The sequence below is a fragment of the Bubalus bubalis genome, chromosome 21 (assembly GCF_019923935.1).
Source record: "Bubalus bubalis isolate 160015118507 breed Murrah chromosome 21, NDDB_SH_1, whole genome shotgun sequence".
NCBI lineage: Eukaryota > Metazoa > Chordata > Mammalia > Artiodactyla > Bovidae > Bubalus > Bubalus bubalis.
In genome coordinates, this window is record NC_059177.1 from 5,176,575 (window position 1) to 5,203,062 (window position 26,488).

At 46.8% G+C, this 26,488-nt stretch overlaps 1 protein-coding gene across 3 annotated transcripts in view; it reads left to right on the forward strand.

The window, feature by feature from the left end:
- The window catches only part of TGFBR2 (transforming growth factor beta receptor 2), a 111,125-nt gene that overhangs the window by 41,854 nt on the left and 42,783 nt on the right, over positions 1-26,488 (forward strand). For all 3 annotated transcript variants that reach the window (XM_044934029.2, XM_044934028.2, XM_006046861.4), the window contains 2 exons: positions 14,810-14,978; positions 19,289-19,479. In XM_044934029.2, the coding sequence (XP_044789964.1) occupies positions 14,810-14,978; positions 19,289-19,479 (360 nt within the window). The remainder of the gene's footprint in view (positions 1-14,809; positions 14,979-19,288; positions 19,480-26,488) is intronic.

Below are 26,488 nucleotides of genomic sequence, written 5' to 3' on the forward strand. Positions count from 1 at the left end.
AAGATGGAGCTTTAATTTCCTAGGACATCTTAGCCAGTCAGCACATCTCTTTGGGGAACATCTTTTCTGTTCTGTCCTGCTTCTCCTTCCATGTCCCTTGGAGCCTTTGGTTTCAGAGCTCCTTGGAAGATGAGAAACCCAGGTCTTTTGGGATTTCTTTGTATCAGTGTTGTCCAGTAGACCTTTCTTCTGTAATGAAAAATGCTCTACATCTATCCTGGCCAAATACGACTACTAAGCCTTTTGAAAATGGCTATCGCTGCTTGAAACTGGAGATTTGATTCTATTTCGCTTTAGTTAGTTTAAATTGAAATGTCAACTCTTTGACTTCTTTTTTTAAAATTTTATTGAAATATGGTTGATTTATAATGTGTTAATTTCTGCTGTTCAGCAAAGTGACTCAGTTATACTTGTGTATACATTCTTTTCCATTCTGGTTTATCACAGGATCTTGAATGTAGTTAGTTCCCTGGGCTATATAGGAGACCTTGTTGTTTATCCTTCTTTGACTTCTGAACTGACTTCTTTATATTATGGCTAATGTTGACCAACCAGATCTCAAGCTTTTCATTTTCTCTCAACTCTGCCCTTACTGTTCATACCTCCATGTCTGGGTCCAGTACATCTTTTTGTCTCTATTGTCCTGTTTTCTCTGTGAGTATATTTTTATTCCTGCTCCAGAAAATATGTATTAATTTTTTACAAGTAAGGAGAATTTATCAGGAAGGTAGAAGGTTTCTCTTGGAACCTAAGGAAGGCATATGAAGCTTGCCTTTGAGAACTCAGGGAAATGGAAACCTGGAAGGGGCCTACTGCATGCCAGGCAGTGTTCGCAGTCTGGAGCACAAAGTCCACGTGTACCAGTGAGCAGACGGGACTCTGCTGCTGTGTCAGGGATGGTGAGTTCAGGATGTGGGCAGAGCGATTGGCATGTCCTTGTGAGCAGAAGGTAGGTGTCTGGAACAAGAACATTTTGGTTGGAGGCAACAGCCAGTTCCGATGCCCTAAAACCAGAGGCCGCTTGTCACCTTTCCCCCCGCCCAACCGCCTGCTGGCTTTCGTGTTTACCTCCCTTTTTACATTTCTAGACACGGCTTACATTGTGCTCCATAGAAATGGAGCCAGACTGCACCAGCACGGGTGTAGGTAGGAAGATCAGACCAAGGTGGTGAGGGGTTCCCTTGTAGCTCAGTCAATAAAGAAGCTTCCTGCAAGGCAGGAAACCTGGGTTCGATTCCTAGGTCAGGAAGATCCCCTGGAGAAGGAAATGCAACCCACTCCAGTATTCTTGTCTGGAGAATCCCATAGACAGAGGAGCCTGGCAGACTCCAGTCCATGGGGTTGCAAGAATCGGACATGACTTAATGAGTAAAACCACCACCACCAAGGTCTTGAGAGACCATGAAATGGAATAGAATGTGCTCTCTCAGTCTCCTAGGAACCATGCCGCTTTTTACACACCTTGGCCTTTGCTCCAGCACGGGGTTGGTTGAATGAATGAGACTGAGTGCAAATCAAAGACACCAAAGTCAGCTGCTTACAAGAGCTTGCATAAAACTCTTCTGAAGAACTATAAACTTGACTGTAGTCAAGAACTGTAGCTTGACTTCCTAGTCAAAGGTAATTGACAACATTTTGAAGCTGAAGTTGCATGCTCCACCCTTAGTCCTTGTGGTGAATGTTACTTCACCATCGCCCATCGTTGGAAGCATCCCACTGGATCCCAGGCCCGAGTGATAAGATGCACTTCTAGGGCCTTGTGGTTCTCGTTTTTCCTGGTTAAAGTGACTGTTGGATGGATAAAGAAGATGTGGTACACACACATACAATGAAATACTGTTCAGCCGTAAAACAATGAATTAATGCAATTATAGCACCATGGACGCAACTAGAGATGATCATACTAAGTGAAGTCGGAAAGAGAAAGACAAATGCCATGTGCTGTCACTTACGTGTGAAATCTGAAATATGACGCAAACGAGCATACAGTCTGTGAGGCTCAGACTGTGAGATCAGACTTCGGTTGCCGAGGGGGAGGTGGGGATGGGAGTCTAGACGGAGCAGAGGCAAACTATTATATGTAACATGGAAAATCAACAAGCGCCTGCCGTGTAGCACAGGGACTATGGAAAAGAATATTAACAAACTATATCTTTGGATAACTGAATCACTTTGCTTTGCAGCAGAAATTATCACAATGTTGTAAATCAGCTATACTTAAAGAAAATAACTTTAAAAAGTAAAATGACTATTGGGATCTAACTTGACCCTCCTGCAACCTGTTGACAAAGATCATCATGTAAATGTTGCTTTCTCTTCTCACCCACTGCAGGGCTCTCGGGACTTGCAGCGGTGGGGTGGGGCTTTTAACTTGTCACTTGTTGGAAGATAGCATGGTGCGGCTCACAGCAACTTACCTGCGCAGAGCCTTTCACACTATTTACTGCAAGTAACAGTAAGGTCATGGCAGCCCGGGAAGGGCAGAGACCCGCCTCACTTTCTCGTCCAGCTGCGCCTTGAGAAAACAAGCCAAGTTGCCCAGTTTAAGGGCAGATTCTCATTTTGTTTCAAATTTCCTACCCTTTGTTGTCCTTTCTTGAACTTAACAATGCTTGAAACTTGTTTTTTTTCAGTTTCACTTCCTCTGCTTGAAGGACATGAAGAGGGGGGTTTCAAAATGGGTGGCGTTATCTTAGAAGCCAAAGTGAACCTGAGCATGCTTTTTCCTCCTCCGATGCCAGCAAGCCAAGGTTTGTTTGGCTGCTCTTAATCCAGTAAAGGTGCCCCACTCGCCCTTCCCTCGCCCATGGCCAAGTTCTTCTAGAATTGGGTCCCTGTTCACATAACACTGAGACTCAGAGTGCTCTTTACTTTCATTTCCTTAAAATTGACTGTATTTTCTTTTCCTTAATTTGCATTTTGGAGAGAATCAACCTTAAACAGATGGCATAGTAGTAGGAGCTTGATTTTGAATTTTGGCCTTTAACTCAGCCAAGACTTATGGAGCCCCTGATATATGGTCCACCTGGGCTGAGGCTGTCTGTCCTGGAACAAGACAGGTGACATTCCTGCCCTCATGAAGTTTCCAGCCTCTGCCTACCAGCCTCATCTAGGTACTTAAACACTTCCCTCATCTGTAAAGTGAGAACATCAGTCTTTTGTAACTATATGTCACACATAAGCAAGGCGTTGAGCAAGCAGAAGGGTCAAGTGTAGCCATTCCTGTTGTCAGTTATCATTCAAGCTGAGCTGGGGAAATGGATCTGGAGTAAACAGTTAGCAGTAAAAGTCTCTGTTCTAAATTGGAACTTCCTCCTCATCCCCCATAGTTGGTGGAAAGGCCTCTCTACGGGCTGAGTGGAAAGTGATCCTCTGTCCCCTGACAACATTTTCCTTCTTTCCACTCTCGTGATGCGCGGCTGACACTCTGGTTTTGCTCTTAGAAGCCCAGGTCAGCTGCCCTGATCAGGTGTGTGTCTGTGCGCGTGAAGGGGGGATGCGGTCCTTCAGCAGTGTGCTGAGAAGTGGCCCATGGTGGGTTTCTCCATCTGCAGAGAATACACAGCAAAGTGAGAGTCCTGAAGCCGTTTCTCTCGTGAATGGAAACATGACATCTCATGGCATTTAAGGAGGGCTGCCGGGTCAATGCTGGGACATGTTTGAATTATTCAGCTTTCATGACTTTGGGGGTGGAACTGTGAATGTTTTCCAAAATGAAAAGGACTTGAGACATCATTGTGCTCAGCACAGTATTTGACTGGTCCGAGGATGAGATGTGTAGACTGGTTGGGAGCCTGGAGCCCTGCTGTGGTCTTCTAGAGCCTGCTCCGCTCCCTGCCTGGCCGGTTCTCCAGTGTGATTCGGGGAGCAGTAGCCCCTCGTGAATTTTTACGTGATGAAATGGCCTCAAGGAAAAGAGGTTAAGGAATAGTGTTTTCCATATGTCTGAATGTCATGGAGCCCCTCTTACTAGACACTTAAAAGTCTAGTCAGGCTGTTGTCTGTGTTCACCACTTTTCTGTCCGCTGTGAACCTAAGCGTCCCGGGTCTTTCGCTTGAGAAGGAGAGCCAGCCATAACCGTATTTCAGCATGTTAGAATTCCAGAATCTTAAAGTGCCTCCTTGCCTCCCCATCTCTGAATGTTGAAATTCACTAATTTTATCAGCACGTTGCCAGATAACACACTAGGTGACTCAAAGCCGAAGCAGACCAGCTCTGGCTTGTTGAATGCTTTGCAAAGGTCAGCAGAGGATTGGAAAACTTGACCTTCAGCTTACTACCTATTTGCCAGATCTAAGCTGGTTATAGACAGTATTTTAAAACCACATTTTTTGTTTCTAGAAGGATTGTTAAAAGACTCTAAGCACTCTTGGAAACCTTTTGGTAACAATGATTGTTTCCATTCTATCTCTGAAAGCTTTGGGAGCATCACAGTAACAAAAGTTATTATATTTCGTTTTGTCTATTCACTCAGATGTTCTGAAAGATTTCTTGGAAGTCATCAGGCTGCTGCATCCAGTTGATAACTGGGAATAGATTTACCAGACTCTTAGTTATCTTTGTCACTGGCATGCCTTTCCTGTAATTTTCGTAACGGAGAGAGAGCATTGCCTGCTCTGTTCCTTTTCTCCCCAGAGAGTGCTTGTGTGGCACTTCTTCTGTCTAGATGGCTTTTACATGTATGTCAAGCCTGTTTTCTTTCCATCTTGACCCTAAAAAGTACCATTTCATAGATCAAGAAATGGAGGTTCTAAGAAGTTAAGTGGCTGACCCCCAAACCTGAACTCACACTCATGTTTTTGTCTTGAAAAGTCTTGGACTTTACCAGCCTGCCCTTATTATAAGCAAAGTAATTGCAGAGAACCAAAGCTGCCTTCTAAGAAGCTTATTGCTCCCCCACCCTCTACCTGCTCCCCTCAACTCCAGCTGGCCGCATTCAGGGTCTTTGCCTTCAGCTGGAATGAGCGTACACCTCTGCTCTTAGACCTCTGTAGCAGGAATCGCTGTTTTATAGTTCAAAGCAAGAAAGATGAGGGCTTACATATGACCTGTGGCTTTGTCTCTCTTTGACTGTCTCTCATTGACCTTCCGTAAGTTACTCACCTCTTCGACCCTTAATTTCCCCATCTATAAAATGATGATGAGAAAATTCCATGGCATTTGTGATGAGTAAATGAACTAATCATCACAGCACTTAGCACTGGACTGTGCATTTGGCTTGCATCCAGTAAATGGTGATAATAGAAATAATAGTATTAGATCGCATAGATCTGATTTCTGAAGCAGAAAATGTCCCTTCTCCTTGAACTGAAATATGAGTATCCAGAGTAGAGAAGCAAATGCATATTGTAAAATATCCATAGTAGAGAGTTCATCACAAATTTTTACATTTCTGTGAAACCTCTAGTAATGGAAGAGAGAATTGAATGGACATGATAAACACTCACTAATGGAAAACATTTAGATGGCTGCAGGGTGGGGCAGGGAGGCCGGAGCCGCGGAGCAGCAGCTGGGAGGAGGCGCAGGTACAGATGCTCTGCACCACCTCGAGGGTGCTGACCCTGCCCTCCAGATAGCGGTTATCGTGAGGGGAGGTGGCCCATTGTTGCCCCGTCTTTTTATTTTCTTAAATCCAGTTAGAAATCCAGCTTTTCATGTAACATCTCCTCATTTTCAGACTTGGTTCACATCTGAAACAGAACTTAAGCCATATCTGGTTGCCATCCCCACCTCCCACCCGACGTGGTGATCTCGGCTGCGGCATCTCCCAGCCTGGGCCAGCCCCAGGCTCCCTCATTGCCAGAAACCCAGCCTCTCGAACCAGACTCACCATCTAAAGGAGTATCTCTCCTGAGTGTAGTAGCATTTCCGGCCCTTTTCCAGATCACAAATATGGGAATTATCTGCTTTGACTGATATTTTCACATACGTCATAAAACTGTAATTGAAAGACCTTTCCAGCACTGGGCGCGCACCAGGACACTGAAGCACATTTTGAAAGACAGTTAGGGAAAAACGGCCACAGAAATTTAGGAATGAAAAGCTGGATCTCACAGGAAATTGATACTCAGACCAAATTCCTTACTTAGTTGAAGCAAACAGCTTAACCCAAATACCTATTTTTCTGATGGTCAGATAGTTGCTACCTTTTAAAAAATCCTTTCCTACCGGGATTTTGTATTAGTTCTGGCATTTTGCTTTCAGTTGCCTCAGCATTTTGAGTTAAAGTATTGTTTAATTCATAAATAAATAACTTAATGGAAAAGCATATCTTTGGGTAGACTATTTCAAAGTTCTTTTGGCAAAAATCATTTTGTGCATGTTTTTAATTTCCTGTCAGATCATAAACATCTTGCAGAAAGAACCATGCTCTATTCTGTCCAACCTTTCCATAAAAGGTTAATATGAAGGCTCTTCCAGGGCAGATAAATAATGCATGTTTGTTTATGTTGGCTAATTTTTCTGCTAAGTAATAAATGATTTTAGCTGAATTGGAATGTGATAACACTCCATAAATCCGTGCTCATTATCTTGCCTCCATCAGACTATTTACCATGTTGTTTTGACTGTCACTAAGAGAGTTAATCATCTTTTATTTTCAATAATCTCTGTGTTATTTTCCTTGTTGCTACAGCCCATCGTCAAGTCATATCACCTGAAGGAGAACTGTTTTCTCCGTTACTATTACTTTCTGTAACAGGCCGACTTTCATGCCCTTCCTAGCGGGATGGTTACGATGTTGATGGTCTGAGAAGTGGCGCCACAGCCTGCTCTTCGCTCGGTGAACGACCCCACGTGCGCTGATGTGGGCTCCTGTTTGTCAGTGTTCCCTCTTTTCCTCAGCCGCACTCGGCATGCTCTTGGGTTTTGGCTCATTTCAAAAATTCTACAGTTAGGATTCATGCGCTACAGATAAACGCACTGTTAAAAATCAGCTTTCTCAGTGATGAACTAAAGTTGGCAAGTTTGGACGGTGGTTTTTGTTGCAGACTGCTCACCTCTGCCCAGCCTTCTCAGAAGAGTGTTTTATCCATGAGATCTCTGTTACAGTTGGGAGACCTAAAAGTGCTGCAGCTCTCTGAACAGGCAGAAGTGCCTGTATTTTGAAATACTGCCTCTGGCAACAAGACAGATATTTCCATCTGCAAGACTCATTTTAAATGTTTGCGTTTTGTCACCTGATATGTGACCTGATTCTGGGACATATATCAGAAAAAAAAAGCGAATTCAGCAGCTTGTTTGAGAACTCAAACTGTACGCCATTCCTCAGTGATCCAAGAAATTCAGGGATAAGCAGAAAACAGAGCCTGCCTGCTTGGGAGTTATTTGGAGTTCGTGGGGCTGGGGAGTGTAAAACAGGGAAGAAGCAGGTGAAATCCCTACTCAGTTGTTTTATGTTTGCCACTCTATTCAGCTCTAGCTTGTCTTAAACATATATTATTAGTTTTATATGTATATAACTCCTTTAATAGTTCCTTGCAAATCAAAATTTAAAAATCCTAGTTCAAAGGCACAATCAGGTTTTCAATTTAAAGTACTCTATAGAATTAATCCCTTTGAAAGATCCCGTAATTCCTTAATTTGCTTGCTTGGGGAATACAAATTTATGTTTATATGACTTAAAGCCATCCATAGATCCATAGTGAAGTGTTAAACTCATGAGCCAAAAAGGCTAAAAAAAAAAGAAAAGAAATCCTTAAAGCTAAGTTCCCTCGGTTGAACATGTCAGAGGGTGGAGAATTATTACAGACATAAACACACACACACACACACACACACACCACCTCAGAGGGTGGAGAATTATTACAGACATAAACACACACACACACACACACACACACACACACACACCCCCACCACCTTCCAGGGCTTCAGAGTTATCTCCGTAACAGTGACATTAGACTGGAGTTGTATTAGGAGGGCAGAGGGCCTGCAGCTGTCCAGATTCAGGGGTTTATTCACCAGCTCCTGATTTTTAAGTTTTTAAACCAGGCTTGAGTTTCTTCAGTTCACTCTTAGAGTGTTGTTGTTGTTCAGTCACTCAGACATGTCCGACTCTTTGCGACCCCATGGACTGCAGTGCGCCAGGCTTCCCTGTCCTTCAGCGTCTCCCAGAGTTTGCTCAGACTCACGTGCACTGAGCCAGGGATGCTGTTTAGCCATCTCACCCTCTGTCGCCCCCTTCTCCTTATGCCTTCAGTCTTTCCCAGCATCAGAGTGTTTGCCAATGAGTTGGCACTTCACATCATGTGGCCAGAGTGTTAAAGCTTCAGCTTCAGCAACAGTCCTTCTAATGAGAATGGAATAGTCCTTTCCTATAGTCTCATAACAGATTAGGTAGACAAAATCAGATTCTGTTGTTGCCTGTTGTGCTTCTGCTGGGACATTTTTTATGCCTCCTCACTCTCCTTGTCTTTTGTAAATCTAGTTTTGGTCAAGCCATGCTATGAGCTGTGTAAACCTCGGACATCCCTGTGGCTCTCCTTCTCTCCATCTGTCAAAACAACAATTGTTGTTGAATAATTCTCTGTCTCCAGAGATCCTGCCCCTGTGTTGTCTGGATTCCGCGCTCTGCTCAGCCCCTCGTGGTCTACGCTCTGCTCCCAGTCAGAGTGCCTTTCTGTACTCTCATGCCTCTGAAAACCACCCATCCTTTAAGAATAAGCTCCTCCATGAATCTGGCTATCCCTGTATCAGCTTTTTGTCCTTTTCTGACCTCATGCTTGCACGGAAAGCAAGTTGGTTGCATCTGATAGCCTTGCCTTTCTATCTAGTACGTAAGCCACAGGAGGGCAGGGACCCACCTAATGTTTAAGTCTCTTTCTGTGTGGAGAGGATTTCAGAGACCTGATGAATCCCTGCTTGTTGACCATGTAGTCTGCAGTTTCAATGTAGAAAAATAGGTGTCTTTTCTTACTAGGCTTTTGACTGCTAGGAATGATCTCCTTGCCTCTTCAAATAGATTTTAGAGTATGGATTAGGTCATGCTTGGAGGGTCCTTAAGGAGTATTATCGTTGCAAAAAATACTTGCATGAGAAACATGGATGCCTTCAGGCCAGTGTCTCTGAGTCTTTCCTGTGCAGACTCTGGCCTCCCAGTTACCTTTGTGGTGGTTTTTCCAGAACAGCTCCTGGTGCCCAGAGACCCGGGGGGACTGTCATTGGAGAAAAGCCCCTCCTCTCCTGCTTTCAATATACTTATCATTACTTAAGGGATGAGGGTTAAAATACAATTTTAAAGCTAATAAAGAAGGTATTGCCTTGTGTTAGAAGTTCCGAGTATGCAGGAGATGTTCAGAGAAGGAAGATCTTTCTCAACTATCTCTGGCTTAATTATGAGGTGTCTTTTTGGTGTATTTATTTACTTATTTATAGCAATTGGCCAAAGGCTTTGACTCACTGGAGAATGTCTCTCTTTTCATTATGAATATGAAGGGTCCTGTGCGGTTGTTCGGTGCTTCATTCTGGGCTAGAGAACGCGTGTGACAGGCCCCTAGACTGGTCCCTCTGGTCTCAGGGGCCCTGGGTGTCTGTTGCCTGCATTGCAGACTGTGGTGGCTGGCTGCCAGATGGTAGCCTCCGTGTCTGACTCTGAAACGCCAACTGCAATTGAAAACCTTCTTGCCGAGAACAAGTCTTTCCATTCTGGGACCATATGGTGATCAGAGCCTCTGGGCCCACGATCGTTTATGGGGGCAGGCTCAAGAGAAGAGCAGATGGGAAGAACTGTCATAGGAGAGCATGGCTGGAAAAATGGTGAGGAATTGGTATTCAATTTTGCTAGATCCAGAATGAGTGGAGATAGGGGACTCATGGCCAGCCACAAGCTGGGTTCTGCACAAGACTGCCCGAAGAGTGACCGGGCAGCTTCAGCGTCAGCTGAGCATGGGGTCAGTGCCTACCTGAGAGGAGAGGCAGAACCTGTGAGTGTTTGGCGGGGTTCCAGTGCTCGATCTCTAATCAAACGGGAGCCTGGGGCTTGCTGCGAAAGTAGAGGATTGACGGCTACAATCAGCTGACCTTCCGAGAAGTAGATTGCCCTCAGTAACGTGATTGGGCGTCCTCCAGTTGGGTGGCCTTACATACAAGCAAGAACTGAGGTTTCCTGGAGAAGGAGTTCTGCCTGAAAACTGCAACACTGGTTCCTGCCCGAGTTTCCAGCTTGCTGGCCTGCTGGAAGTTCCAGACTGGCCATCCCAGCCATTTCATGAGCCGGTACACAGAGAAAACGCACCCGGGGGGGTTTAGCGTGTCCGCAGGGGCTTTGTGTGCTTGTTAGTGTCAGAGGAGCACTGCTGTGAGTCATAGTGGTTCTGTTCGCCAGTTGCCTTGGATTATTCTTTGAGATGCTGCACTTGGTTATATCAGTTTTAATAATCCTTGCTATGAAATTTATAGCACAAAGCAAGACATCCACAGGTGTTTGTAGAATAAATGAATTTCTAAGTGCCCTCAAAACATGCTGTAAAATGACAGTAGATAGATGCAGGAATTCAAAGCTACCCAAATGCATTTCTGCCCAAATGTTTGGGATTATTTCTGGAATTTTGAGACTTTACCTAATAGTTCAGCTAACGGTAGACACCATTCCAAAAGGTATGCAGTCACAGTTTGTATGCAAAATCCTTAATATTTTTATGGAATAATCTAACCCTTATTAGGCTGCTCATCTTTGACCTTCAAAGACAACAGTGCTGCTGCTCAGTCGCTTCAGTCGTGTCCAGCTCTGTGCGACCCCAGAGACGGCAGCCCACCAGCTCCCGCGTCCCTGGGATTCTCCAGGCAAGAACACTGGAGTGGGTTGCCATTTCCTTCTCCAGTACTGTTCTAGAAATAGACACAGCTAAGCATTTACTTTATTCATATTCTTAAGATCTGGCAGCAAGGTCTCTAGGCAGCAAGTTTGGGGAAAACGTGCTCTAAAATGAGGAAGGCGATGTGATCGAGACTGAAGGTCTTGCCATGAATCATGGGTCTGTGTGAAAAGAAGTGACATGTGATGGTCCATGTGATCGTCATGTGCTAAAGGGAGGCCGCCTTCGCTCACTTCCTTTGCTGGGTGGCTTTCTAGGTGAGAGATCTTCTCATTCTGGAGAATGCTGCATGCTGGCTCAGTGTGTCCGGCTCTTTGCTACCCCATGGACTGTAGCCCACCAGGCTCCTCTGCTTGGGGCTCTCCAGGCAAGAGTACTGGAGTGGGTTGCCATTCTTTTCCCATGGACTGGAATGCACAGAGGCAGTCGTATGTGGAGTGAATGACCATATCCCCCTGCCCCAGCTCCTTCCCCCCGCTGCTCTTGCCTCCCATTCTAATTAGCCTTGAACTGTCCAGCGGGTTCTCAGTGACCTGTGACGACTCTGGAGTGGGCCTAGGTTTCTTCACCTGGGACTACAGCCCTTCAGGGAATAGTGAAGCGATGAACCAAAGTTTGTATGCATTTCTCTCTACCCCTTCGCTCCAGAGTGAGAGCAGAAATCTTTTATCATGATTAGGTGGCTCCCAACAAAGGTGTGAAGAGCGCTGCGTCCCTGCACTTAGCTCTCTGCCCCACCAGGGCTCCTGTTCACAGAGGACAGTGCTGGCTTTGAGCAGAGGTTGGAAGTTCCTTGCTGGCAGATGCTCCAGGTCAGGAGCCTCCTGGTCAGCTAGTAGGGAGTGGCTGGTAGGGCTGGGGGCATGGCAGAGACTATGCCCTGTGTCAAGGCTTTCAAACTGAAAAAGAAAAAAAGCTGCCAAGCTAGAAAGTCCATTCACCTTAGCAGTGGTAGCTTTTACTGTCACAAAGAGGAAAATGGGGCCTCCTTGCGGGTACTTAGGAGGCTCTGTGATAACTGAACACCTTGACAAACAGGTGGGGTGCACACAAGCTGCCTCCCTCCACGGGCCGTGCCTCCAAGCAGGGGTCAAATTGGCCTTTCTCCTCTCCCCAGAGTTCACCGGCGCAAATCCTCCCCACCGGGCAGCCAGGCTAGGCAGCTCCCCGAGGCCCGGCCCCCTAACCCTGCAGTCTGCTGGCCCTTCTTTCTTCTTCTCCTCTTCTTTCTGTTTTTGGGATGACACTTTTTTTTGTCTCTTCCCTGTGGACTGTTTTGCAGGCATCAGATCTAAAGCACTTCTGCTTGTCCACACATCTGTGGCTGCTGCTGCCGCATTCTCCACCAGTCACGTCTGACTGTCTCGCTCTCCCATCTCTTCTGACTGTCACTTTTGTCCCATTTCTTAGCTTTTTGCTAGAAAAAGATTTGCCGGCGCAGGGAAGGACTCCTTTGCATCAGCAGTATGTCGGAGTGCGGATCGTGAGGCTTTGGTGCGTGTTTCCCCCGGCTCTGCTGAGAGGCTGCCCTCCACTGTCACAGGCCTTACGTGTGTGTGTGTGTGTACGGGGAGGGTATGTTTGTGCCGCTTTGTTTTGTGCTGGTTATGTCATCGTGTCAGTGTCTCAGCCTTGGTTGCATGTGAGAATTGTCTGGGCAGCTTCTAAAAGTCCTGGTGCCCAGGCCACCCTCCAGAATAATTAAATCAGCGTGTCTGCGGGGTTGCGGAGTATTCCATGAATGTGTAAGCACCCTAAATGATGGATGGATTTCAGCACGGGCCCCAAAGTTGATAACCACTAATAGAGGCTAAAACCCTAAAATGCTGGAAGGCTGAATTCCAAGTCCTGGAGGCTTGATGTTATATTTAAAAGCAACAAAGCCTTCTAACCAAATAGATGTTTGTCTGAAGCTACTCTATTAAAAAAAAAAAAAATCAAATAAACAGAAGACAGCCTGGCTTTTTTTTTTTTTTCCTTGCCCATGTCTTTTAGGGAAGCCCGAAGGGTTAAATTGGCTGTTTCACAAATGGATCCAAATCTAACCATTGTAGGTTATATATATATATATGTATATTTTTTTCCCCCTAGTCTTAGTCCCAAATGGAACGCAAGATTCAGAGAACATTGCAGCCTGTATTTTTAGCTAAGTTTAGTTAGAGCTCTTGGTCCGGGAGACATTGAGAATTTCAAAATAGTTTGTTACCTCAAAATACATTTCCTGAAATGGACTTGAGGCCTGAGAGGGATGAATGGGCTTTTTTTCTTTTTTTTTTTTGCTTCTATATTTATTGTACCACAAGAAAGCAAATCTTAAATTTATGTAAGTTTTTATTTTTAGAGACCCAGGAAACAGGTGCTTTGCCCAAGCGACAGAAGGCTGCGTGGCAAAATGTCAATGGCAGACTAGAATTCATGGGCAGGGAGCGGTGGGGGAGGGCCCTGAAGCTGTGCATCTGGCCTCAGGCCGGAGCATCCTTAACTCAGGGGCAGACCAGGAGGGCTTGCTCAGGCCTGAGAAGCACCGTCCCACCTCCTGAGGGCGGGTTTGGTCCTGCGCCCCTGCGCCCGGGCGCCCTGTCTTTTCTCGTCTAGCAAGAAGGGGCTTTGAGTTCACATTTGTTGAGGATACCCCGGGCTCCATCTCCCGGCTCACACTTTCAGTTGCCAGCACTGCCAATGGCAGAGGACCTCACAGAGGAAGAAGAGGGGCGAGGGTGCCAGGCCTTGTCGGCGCCCCTCAGCGTGGCGTGTGCTGCAGGGACAGTTTGCCTCAGCATGTCACTGGTGGACGTGAAGGAGCCTCACGTTTGCTCGCGCACTCTGCCTGGGGTGAGCGGAGCGCTGTGTCCCTCCCTGCCTGGTGCAGAGCCAGATGTGCCCCTCTGTGTTTGCTCCTTCGTGGATTAGCTGGTTACCATTGAGCACAACACATTTTGGATGGCATCTGTGCGATAGCCCCTCTTCTTGGCCCTGGAGAGGCAGCGTGGAAACAGGCAGAGAGGGCCGCATGGAGCTTGCGTTTGGTGTGGATTGGAAGCCACTGGGTGGTGGGGAATGTGCAGAAGATCAGACGAAGCCCTATGTTGATTGCCTTAGGACCACGCGGTGATGTTTAACAGAGGCCAGGAAGGCGCAAGAGGGCAGGTGAAGACCAGAGGAAGGGCAGGACCTGAGGCAGGCGGGAGCCCGGCTTCCCCCAGGAGAGGCCCTGGTGTCCTCGAGGGGAGTGAGTGAAGAGAGCGGGCAGCCGGTGGTGCTGGGAGGGCAGAGGGCGGAGAGGGGGCAGGCAGCAGAGCCCGGAGCTGGAGCTCACTGGCACTCACGTGTGTGTTGTGTGTGTGTATGTGTGTGTGTTTGTCTGGGAGACACACTTTTATCAGCTGAGTTGGCTCAGGGCAATAGGGAGAAGTCAGAGCCAGGCTTTTGCCAAGAAGAGCATCACCCTGATGCTCTGGTGAGTATAGGTCAGGAATGCAGCGGCCAAGTCTGCCCTCTTCCCCAGGGTCTGCTCTGAGCCGGCTGACCCCCTTTGCAGATGCGGCAGCTGCTCTCTGCGTGGCCCGGGTCTGCCCGCTGCCCTCTCGTCGGGCTCCCGCGCCCTCTGTGCCTGCCTCGCTTTTGAACTGCCCTGTCCTGGTCTGTTTTCATCTCCACCCACCAGCTAAACTATCACTTCCTCTAAGAGCACGTTCCGCAGCACCCAGTACCACGTGGTAGGCTGACCTGCCGTCTGTCTCTGGGTTGAGCACGGAGGTTTTGGTGGAAGGAGTGCATTACGATGGTCGCTGACAGAGGCAAGAAGTTGCCAGGCCTCCCCCAGCCGACCCCACCCCTCGCTGGCTTCCATCACAGCCTTCTCCTCTGCTGTGGAGGTGTTGGCAGCCTTTCTCCACGTTCATTCTTAGTGGCCCCGGGTTCATCTGGCATTGCGTCTCCGTTGGTAGCGGGCTGCGTTGGCTCACTGCATGGTGCGTCTCTCTTTTCTTTGCAGTTAACAGCGACGTGATGGTCACTGACCACAACGGCGCCATCAAGCTGTCACAGCTGTGTAAGTTCTGCGACGTGCGATCGTCCACCTGTGACAACCAGAAGTCCTGCTGGAGCAACTGCAGCATCACGGCTATCTGCGAGAAGCCGGAGGAGGTCTGCGTGGCTGTCTGGTGAGGGTGCCTCTCAACGCTGCTCCCTCCGCCCCTTACAAGCAGTGTGCGCTCGTGGGATGTGGAGTCACGTGTCTCATCTCTCCGGCATCTGTCCCGTTTCCCCCACTTCAGACCCTCTCTCTCAGTTACGCAGTGTAATTTCTCGAGATACTCTGTACACTTTCAAATACACACACACCCCTTCCTCGTGTCAAGGAGAGGGATTTGCCGCTTGCCAGCCACTTAAGTGACCCCCCCTGGGGACCCTGCAGTGACGCCCTGAGCTCTGTTCTGAGGCGGACTCAGCCTTCTCTCACAGAGATGGATGCTGGGCTGTTGCAAGAGGGACACGCTTGTCAGAGATGGAGCAGCGACTCAGGGCGTCAGGACATAACCCGTTCCTTAGAAGCCTGGCCACCGCAGCGCACCACCGCTGGCCAGACTCCACGTCTTTCTCTGGGAGCAGATTCTCTCCTCCCTCCCTTTCCCTTTCTTTCTCTTTCTTCTTCCCTCCCTCATCTTCTCAGTTTTGCTACGTACACGCACACACACACACACAGTGGGAATCATTTGATTAGCACGTAGTTATTAACACATATTATGAATTGGAGGTATGAGCCAGAGATTAAAAAAACAGTGATAATTAAGAGAGTCCTCATTTTATATTAAAAAAAGTATACATTTGTTGATGAAATGTAACATTTTGAAGACTTATATGGATGGTTTCAATGTTTCAGCTATTGTTTTTTAAAGTAAGCTCTGTATCTTCTAGCTGTTAGCAAATGAGAATATCCACCCAGTTATCTTTGCCTGCTCCTTTGAGCAGGAGTCTCCAAAGACTTTCTCCAGACCATGTGCCCTCAGCCTGGACAATAGATCTGAGAGCCTGGCACATTTCCCTACCCACCGGGGCATGAATCAGGTTCTTAAGAGCTAAAGGAATGTTCACAGCCAAGACCTGTCATGGTGGCTCGCCATTACCTGCCAGCTGCATTGTGTCCAGCTCTGAGCCCTGCTTTTGCAAAAGGGTTTTGACAGAGGTGGTGTTCGAGGAGAGGGACACGTGTGATGGGAGGTCCAGAAGCATGCCAGCCGAGGGCTGGCAGGGGCAGGGAGCTAGGTTAGTCCAGTAAAGAGGACGTGGGCTCTGCGGAGGGAGCGGAAGGGCTCTTGAGTGGGAAATGCAGTAAATAAATGGTTGTGCAGAAGCCTACAAGGCTGGAGAGACACACAGCTTTTCGAAGGGGATGGACAGACACACCTGAGCTCAAGGTCAGCTGAGGTGTTCTGTCAGTCGTGGTTTCCTGCCAGTGGGGCAGGCGCCCTTCTCTGGAAGCATCAGACCAAGGTCAAGTGGGGGGGAGTGACCACCAGTCAGTTCAGGGCAGAAAGCTTCAGATCCCGACCGGGTGACCCCAGGCTCCTCCTCCGTGTCTGTTCTCTGCTCACCTTTGCTTATGGAGCCACTGGGAATGAGAACTTAACTTCTGCACCAAAAGCAGACTTTTTCATTAAGGGGCGTTTCCCTACCCCTAGTCCAAGTGCAGGGGGTAGAACGTGAACTGCGTGCTCCTGGCATTGATGCTTTGCTGTCTCCGAAGGTAGGAGCATGTGGGCTGCTCTGCCCCCTCCTTGTTTCAGATGTAGAGTAAGCACAGTGAATGTTGTTTCTGCCTGTCTGCAGAAAGACACGTCCAGAGGCGAAGAGGGGGGGTGCCAGTGCGGGCGCTCTCCTGTGACCCCACCCCGCCCTCCAGGGAGGGCCCCGCCCCTGCACTTACCAAGCTGGAGTCGCTCTGCGTCCAGGGACCAGCCGCCTAGGACTGGCTGGTGCAGGGGCTCCATTGCCTCAACTTGGGACGGCTCCGATGGGCCCTCGCAACCCCCAGGCGCCCAGAGGACAGCTGAGGCCACATCGCGAACCACTTGCCCACTCTGTGCAGATTTGCTCCCTGAAGGGACATTTCCCCAAAGCACCTGCACAGAGCTCTCACAGCCTCAGAGCCTGTGTGCCCGGGCCCTCACACGCAGACACAAGTCTATGTTAGAAGCAGCCGAGTGGGTGAATAGAAGACTGCTCTCTGTGATCCATTTCAGTCTTCTTTTCATTCATTCATTTGTTGAATTAATGCCAGTTGTGCACTCTCACTAAGTGAAATGCTTAAGTCCTTTTCAAGGATAGAAATATTTTGGAACCAATATTAATTTGATTACTGTGGTTCTTTTGTCATGGATATTGACAGTCTCTTCAGTTGTAGGACAAAGAAGTCTGTGTTTATTTCCCTGTATTTTTCCTTTCTGTGCTTCAGTGAATCCAAAATGTTTTGCACAGTGGGCCCTGTCTGTCCGGGGGGTGCTGTTACAACATTGAGTGGAGAAAGCCCTTAAGGACCTTACGGAGCCTCAAGTTTTGTTTTTTTTGTTTGTTTGTTTGTTTGTTTTTTTAACGCATGTCTATATGTAGTGAAGGAAGTGAAGTCTCTCAGTAGCTTCCGACCCTTTGTGACCCCATGGACTGTAGCCTGCCAGCCTCCTCTGTCCATGGGGTTTTGCAGGCAAGAAAACTGGAGTGGACTGCCATTTCCTTCACCAGGGGATCTTCCCGACCCAGGGATTGAAGCTGGGCCTCCCGCACTGCAGGCAGCTTCTTTACCATCTGAGCTAACAGGGAAGCCCATACATGATTGCGTATATCCGTATATGTACGCCCACTCTTGTTTAGATTCTTTCTCCATATAGGTCATTACAGAGCACTGAGTCGAGGCCCTGTGCTACTCAGCGGGTCCTTACTGGTGTCAGTCACGTATAGTAGCGTGTACGCAGTCCCAGGTTACCCCCGCCCCCGGTAACACACATGTGTTTTCTACATCCGTGACTGTGCTTCTGTTTTGCCTCGGGTACCGAGGTTGAGCCCCCTCCCTGCGGTCCCAGTTCTGCGGTTAGTGGCGGTGGAAGGCGAGGGCTCAGAGAGAACCGGCCCAGGGCTCTGGAGCGGCTTTTCTTCAAGCTCCCAGTTTCTTCCTTGTCCCATCCCAGGGCCTCTGGAAGCTTCGCAGAGGAGCAGTACCATGCCCTTCCCTGGGAGCCTGGGGGACTCGGCGTGCCTTCATTTCGTTACCAAAATCAAACACGGACCCCCCCCCCCCCCAACACAGATGAGCACACACCTGTGTGCTCACCCACCTGTGTTCCCCCCGAGAGCCCTTGAGCTCTCTCCACAGCCCACACCTTATGGGGTAAGGAGGGCCTCTTGTTTCACGGCCACTGTTTTCCTCAAGACCTCCCAATAACTTGGGGGTTAAGGAAAGGATTTTTTTAAGTGTGATTTTCAAAATTATTTTTTAATTTTTATGCAGTTTTTAAAGGTTACCCTCCATTTACAATGATTAGAAAATACTCCTATATTCCCATCCTTGAGTGTACCTTACACCCAGCAGTTTGTGCCTCCCACTCCCACCAGCTCCTCACTGATTAGTTCTCTTTGTGAATCTGCTTGTGTTTTGTTACATTCACCGTTCTGTTGTGTTTCTTAGATTCCACATATAAGCAATATCATACAGTACTTGTATTTCTGTGTCTTATTTCATTTAGCATAATTTCCGCCAAATCCATCCACGTTGCTGCAAACGGCAAACTTTGGTGGGGGAGTCTCCCGGCTCTCTGCTGAGCTGGGCTCCAAGTGTGCGGTGCGCAGGGACACTCGGTTTATGGTGTCGGCACGGAAGGACGCCTTGCAGTTCTTTCCCACGTCACTCTGTATTTTCCCTCATGTCCCTTTCTTCATGCAGGAAACCACAGTTCTTCATCTAGAAGTTTCTTCTGTCTCCAGCCCCACCAGCTGCTGGCTGGGATGGTGCCCTCACTCACGGAGCCCCGGGCCCAGCAAACAAAAAGAGCAGAACCGCAGCCTCTTTGCCAGACACACTCCCTGAGAATAATTTAGCTAGATTCTGTCCAGCAAACTAGGGATGTGTTGGGAGCCTCACAGGGCGGTCAGGAAGGAAGGTTTAGAGTCACCCCCAGGACCTAGCCATCTCCTTTTCCCCACGCCCTCCCTCTAATGATTGAATGAGTGAATTAAGGCTTCGAGTGTACTTTCCCAACAAGTTAGTCCCCGAGACAACCCTCATGTTATGATCCTAAGTGGGCTCTGAGATAAGCAAAGGGAAAAGTGGAGTGGGTGGGAAGGCATGGGAGATGCCGGGTGAGCTGTGAGAGATGGAGCTGTGAGTGACAGGAGGCAGCACCACTTAGAGACGACGTCCTGAGGTTGACACGGCCCAGACCGCCTCCTTGGGGTCACACTCACCTGCCTTCTCTGCACCCAGGAGGAAGAATGATGAGAACATCACGCTGGAGACAGTCTGCCACGACCCCAAGATTGCCTACCATGGATTTGTCCTGGACGATGCTGCTTCTTCAAAGTGTATCATGAAGGAAAGAAAGGGGTCTGGAGAGACTTTCTTCATGTGCTCCTGCAGCTCCGAAGAGTGCAATGACCACATCATCTTCTCCGAAGGTGAGTGTTCCTCTTCGAACAGTCTGCAGGCGCAGGTACGTCCTTCCATGGCTGGTGCTGGGAGCGGGCTCACAGGCCCCCTTACTTGCTGGAAAGAGGGGCTTAAGGGGTGATAGGGTCAGCTCTGGTCTGTATCCAGTCTGGCTCCTGGGAGCCACATTATGATTCTTCACTGAGGTTCTCCAGGCGCAGGGCCTGGAGAGGCAGTAGCGGCATCACCTGAGAACTTGATAGAAGTGCAGGTTCCAGGCCCCAGCCTGACCGTGGAACCGGAAACTCTGGGTGCACGTCCAGCAGTCTGCGTTTAAACAAGCCTTCTGGGTGATTCTGACGCCGCTCAAGTTTGAGAACGACTGGTCCAGCGGTGGGCGGAAGCTGTGTGATTCGGGAAGAGCCGTGCTTTGAGTCAGCTGAAGTGGTCATGTGCACACGCTCACTCCTTGGATTTGTCTAAAGGGCACTTACCCTTTGTCACTTTTGAGGAGGACTGCGGTGTAGAGGCAGTGAGGACACCCCACACTTGGAGCCCAGCTCAGTCAGTGCCCGCCGGGGAAGTGCAGCAGCTGGCTCAGTGTGGAAGGAGGGCACCCACGTTTCCTGCAGTGTAGAAACATGTTCAGTGATTTTAAGGACAAAGGTAGTATATGTCACTTATCAAATATACAGACAATCCAACAGTATATAACACCTGTAAAATGGAAGACCTTCGCCTGTTCCCTTCCTCCCAGCCCAGCAGATGAGCTGTATCGATGGCCTGTAGGATGCACCCCTGTCTCTGCCTTTCATCCATGTTAGCCTTCCTTCCCTCCCCTCTTTCCCTACTCTCTCCCTCTCTCCTTCCTACTTACCCTCCCTCCCTCCATCTGCCCATCCATCTGTCTGTCCACTCTCCCATCTGTCCATCCATCTGTCCATCCACGTGTCCATCTGTCTATTCATCCATCCATCCGTCTATTCATCTGTCCATCTGTCTGGCCATCCATCTGTTATTCTGTCCATGCATTCACCCACCCATCCATCTGTCTATCCATCTATCTGTCCATCCATTCACTGTACCCACTCATCCATCTTTCAGTGCAAATAGTTAATCATACTATAAATATTACCTGGCAATATTTTTTTTTTCACTCAGCCACTTTTATTCCTTTTCTAAACAAGATAATATATATAGATGTATTGTAACCTGTTAATTGCTGTCTAGAATTGTATAGGCATATCTTCTACAAGTGACTTAACCATTTCCTTGTTGATAGATTGTTTCAGATATCTCCAGTTTTCCACTTAGTGCTACACTATCTTAGTAAAAACATCTTACACATTTGTGCTAATGTTTCTGCAAGATAGACTTCTAGAAATGAAATTTCTGGATCAGAGATATGCACAGTTTAAATTTGGATAATTCTGTTAAATTGTTCTCATGCCCCTCCCTCAAAGATACATAAGCATATGAATTTCCATCTACTTTCTCCAACACTGGAGATTATGTCTTTTAATTTTTCCAGGCAGCAGTGAAATTAATATTCTTTTGGTTTTAGGATTGTAAATCAGAATAAGGAAAAGTTATTTTAGCCCTCCATAGGTCCAATTCAACAAACAATCCTTTGGGAACCCAGGTGCTGGGCTGGCATACTACCCCTTCTGCCATGTGTGTGCCAGCTACGGGGCACGATGAGCCTCTGCTTTGTGGTGCTCGTGGGCGCTGCAGACCCCTCTTTCTCTGTGCCCTTTAGCCAGTTTCCCTCCCTTCCTGTTCAGCTTCCCGTCCGTGTGAAGTTCTCAGTGTACAAGGCACGCATGTGCACTTTGTTAGCACAACACTTTTCAAAATCACTCCCCCTCCTACTTTTTCCTCCTCCAACCATGCCATTTCATTTTTTCCTTATGTAATATAAGTTAGGAGACATGTTGCAACTAGATTTAATCACACTAAAACATGGCGACCCTGGTGACCTGGTTCACCCTGTTAACCTTCCCCAAGTACTTCACCTTTAAAAAGAAGGCCCAGACGAAGCCAAAAGAATCAATCCCTAATAGTGGAATATCCGTTCATATTTACTATCATCTGTGAAACTTTTCTCTCCTTTTGCATACTGGCTTATCCACAATGGAAGAATTTATTTCATTCAAAGGTGACAAAAGTTGACAAATGGCTTGAAAATTGGATATATTTTATATGTGTGTGTGTGTACTCCTGTAAGCTCTTAAGGTGTTTATGACTTCAGTTTTCACTGTATTTCAACTCATGTGATAATCATGGGCACACGTTCATGTTTTCCCTCTTATTCATTATCAGACTGTTTGTTTCCTTGTGAGGTGAGATAATCAGCATAAAGGCAGTTTCTCATTGTACAATTCAAGAAATCCAGCACAGCTGATGACTCAGATATCTGAGTGATTTCAGAGTCTTCTAAAATGCTCAAGGGAGTATGCTTAAAAATAAGTCTTTCCTCTATAGTGAGATATTTTCCTCACCTACAACATTAGGTATTAGAACACTTTGGGATCGATTTCTCTTATTGCCACTATCTCTTCTTTATACTAAAGAATGAAAACTTAAAAAAAAATTTGAAGTATAATTGGCCTATAATGTGTTATTAGTAATTACTGCTATATAGCAAAGTGACTCAGTTATACACCCACCCCTCCCCCCCACACACATTCTTTTGTATATATTCTTTTGTGACTGATCATACAGGATTGAATACAGTTCTCTGTGCTCTACGGTAGGACCTTGTTGTTTATCTGTTCTGTATATAAAAGCATATGTCTGTTAATCCCGACCTCCCAGTCGATACTCTCCCAACCCCTTCTCCCTTGACAACCACCAATCTGTTGCCTGTGTTCATGTTTCTGTTCCATAGATAGCTTCATTTGTGTCATATTTTAGATTCCACATATATGTGATCTCATACAGTATTTGTCTTTCTCTTTCTGACTTAGCATGACCATCTCTAGGTCCATCCAGTTCAGTTTAGTTCAGTCACTCAGTCATGTCCGACTCTTTGCGACCCCATGAATCGCAGCACACCAGGCCTCCCTGTCCATCACCAACCCCCAGAGTTCATTCAACTCACGTCCATCGAGTTGGTGATGCCATCCAGCCATCTCATCCTCTGTCGTCCCCTTCTCCTCCTGCCCCCAATCCCTCCCAACATCAGAGTCTTTTCCAATGAGTCAACTCTTCGCATGAGGTGGCCAAAGTACTGGAGTTTCAGCATCAGCATCATTCCCTCCAAAGAAATCCCAGGGCTGATCTCTTTTAGGATGGACTGGTTGGATCTCCTTGCTGTCCAAGGGACTCTCAAGAGTCTTCTATAACACCACAGTTCAAAAGCATCAATTCTTCGGCGCTCAGCTTTCTTCACAGTCCAACTCTCACATCCATACATGACCACTGGAAAAACCATAGCCTTGACTAGATGGACCTTTGTTGGCAAGTAATAATGTCTCTGCTTTTGAATATGCTATCTAGGTTGGTCATAACTTTCCTTCCAAGGAGTAAGTGTCTTTTAATTTCATGGCTGCAGTCACCATCTGCAGTGATTTTGGAGCCCCCCAAAATAAAGTCTGACACTGTTTCCACTGTTTCCCCATCTATTTCCCATGAAGTGATGGGACCAGATGCCATGATCTTAGTTTTCTATGAATGTTGAGCTTTAAGCCAACTTTTTCACTCTCCTCTTTCACTTTCAAGAGGCTCGTTAGTTCTTCTTCACTTTCTGCCATAAGGGTGGTGTCATCTGCATATCTGAGGTTATTGATATTTCTCCCGGCAATCTTGATTCCAGCTTGTGCTTCTTCCAGCCCAGCATTTCTCATGATGTACTCTGCATATAAGTTAAGCAGGGTGACAATATACAGCCTTGATGTACTTCTTTTCCTATTTGGAACCAGTCTGTTTTTCCATGTCCAGTTCTAACTGTTGCTTCCTGACCTGCATATAGGTTTCTCAAGAGGCAAGTCAAGTGATCTGGTATTCCCATCTCTTCAAGAATTTTCCACAGTTTATTGTGATCCACACAGTCAAAGGCTTTGGCATAGTCAATAAAACAGAAATAGATATTTTTCTGGAACTCTCTTGCTTTTTCCATGATCCAGCGGATGTTGTCAATCTGATCTCTGGTTCCTCTGCCATTTCTAAAACCAGCTTGAACATCTGGAAGTTCATGGTTCACATATTGCTGAAGCCTGGCTTGGAGAATTTTGAGCATTACTTTACTAGCGTGTGAGATGAGTGCAATTGAGTGGTAGTTTGAGCATTCTTTGGCATTGCCTTTCTTTGGGATTGGAATGAAAACTGACCTTTTCCAGTCCTGTGGCCACTGCTGAGTTTTCCAAATTTGCTGGCGTATTGAGTGCAGCACTTTCACAGCATCATCTTCCAGGATTTGAAATAGCTCAACTGGAATTCCATTACCTCCACTAGCTTTGTTCATAGTGATGCTTTCTAAGGCTCACTTGACTTCACATTCCAGGATATCTGGCTCTAGGTGAGTGATCACACCATCGTGATTATCTGGGTCGTGAAGATCTTTTTTGTACAGTTCTTCTGTGTATTCTTGCCACCTCTTCTTAATATCTTCTGCTTCTGTTAGGTCCATACCATTTCTGTCCTTTATTGTGCCCATCTTTGCATGAAAAGTTCCCTTGGTATCTCTAATTTTCTTGAAGAGATCTCTAGTCTTTCCCAGTCTGTTGGTTTCCTCTGTTTCTTTGCACTGATCACTGAGGAAGGCTTTCTTATCTCTCCTTGCTATTCTTTGGAACTCTGCATCCAGGGTGCTGCAAATGGCATTATTCATTCCTTTTTATGGATGAGTAATACTCATTTATATATGTGTACCACCTCTTTATCCGTTCATGTGTTGATGGACGTTTTGGTAACATTGCCAAACTAATCAGTCAACCCAAGAAAGATATAGTTGATCTTAAACCTTGTCATTTGGAAATGAGCTAAGTAAGCTTTACTCAGTCTTTTCATGTGACAGAATTCCCCAATGAAATGGAAGTGTTTTTCCATAGTGATAGTGAAGACATTTGTGTGTGTGTGTGTGTGTGTGTGTGTGTACTCCACAGACTTTGTGCCAGCATGGAGCTCCACGTAGAGAAGGTGAGGTGCCTTTTCAGGAATATTTCTTTGGTTTTTATGATAATGTTCACATTACTTTTTCTGTGGAATTGTAACCATACTATTGCCTAAAGCAGGAAGACATGTAGGAATGCCTTCAGGATGCATTTCACAAGATGCTGTTCTGAACTGGATCTCCAAGGGAGCTGTTAGGTAGCCTGAGGAACCCTGGACAAGGAGTTCAGTTCAGTTGCTCAGTCATGTCTGACTCTTTGCGACCCCATGAAATGCAGCACGCCAGGCCTCCCTGTCCATCACCAACTCCTGGAGTTCACTCAGACTCACGTCCATCGAGTCAGTGATGCCATCCAGCAATCTCATCCTCTGTCGTCCCCTTCTCCTCCTGCCCCCAATGCCTCCCAGCATCAGAGTCCTTTCCGATGAGTCAACTCTTCGCATGAGGTGGCCAAAGTACTGGAGTTTCAGCGTCAGCATCATTCCCTCCAAAGAAATCCCAGGGCTGATCTCCTTTAGAATGGACAAGGAGTAGAGAGGCATTAAAGGGGTTCGCCTGCATCATTTTGCTCCTCAATTGTCTATTATGTTCATCTGAGGGGGTGAGAAGGTAACTCGTGGCAGGTTGAAGGAGGCACGCCTCTGCCCTACTTCCAGCCCCCGTGGCTGGATCCCTGGCCATCCCATTCTCCTCCTGACTTAGAGCTGAACTTCTGGAAATGGCAAGGCCCCTTGGCCATGTGGGAAAGGGCATTAGCAGTAACCTCAAGCCTGGACTCTGAAAAGTTTGGTTTCAAGGCCAGAGGTCCACCCCCTTCTTAACTGGCGTGCAGCATGCCCGAAACCCAGGCTGTGAAAATTCCTGGGACAGCGGTAGCAGTGGCCTTTCTCCGGGTAGGAGCCTGGTGTGGCCGGTCTGCCTGTGCTAACTGCTTTCAGGTGCATGGCTTCGTGTCCTACAGGCATAAATTTCTTGACATCATACTGTACCAATTTTTCAAATTTACTCAGGTATATTTAACAAATAAAGTTGTACATATTTATAGCATACATCATGGTGACTTGATACACATATACTTTGTGAAAGGATTTCCACTCCCCACCCCTCCACCTAGGCAATTCACATATCCATCACCTCACATATTTGTCTTGTGTGTGAGATCATTTAAGTTCTACTCTCTTAGTAAATTTCAGTTGTAGAATAATGTTATCAACTGTAGTCACCATGTTTAACACCAGATCCTCAATACTCATTCTTCTTAGAGCTGACAGTTTGTACCCTTTTAACAACCTCTCCCTATTCCCCCATCCTCCAGCCCATGGCAACCACCATTTTTTTTTTTTTTTTTGGCTGACTTTTTCACATTTATTTTGCTTATGTTAAATGTGTGTATTCTTGGATTCAGTTGGACCTAAATTTATTTCTAACGTGGTTAAAAAGCACTAACTATAACACTGCAATCTACAACCATTTTTCTCTCTGTTTTTATGAGTTAGCTTTTTTTTTTTTTTGAGATTCCACATGTAAATTATACCATGAGGTATTTGTCTTTCTGTCTGGCTTATTTCATTTCGCATAATGTCCTCAAAGTCTGTCTGTAATGTTACAAATGGCAGGATTCCTGTCTTTTTTGTGGCTGAATACTACTCCATTGTATATACACACCACATCTTTATCCATGCATCCCTTAACGGACACATGGGTTGCTTGCATATCTTGCTGATTATTAATGATGCTGCAGTGAATATAGGAGTACAGGTATCTCATTGAGATCCTGTTTTTATTCCTTTGGCTAAATACCCAGGAGTGGAATTGCTGGATCAAATGGAAATTCTGTTTTTCTTGTTTTGAGGAACCTCCGTACTGTTCTCCACAGTGACTGCACGGGTTTACATTCCCATCAACAGTGTAGGGGGTTCCCTTCT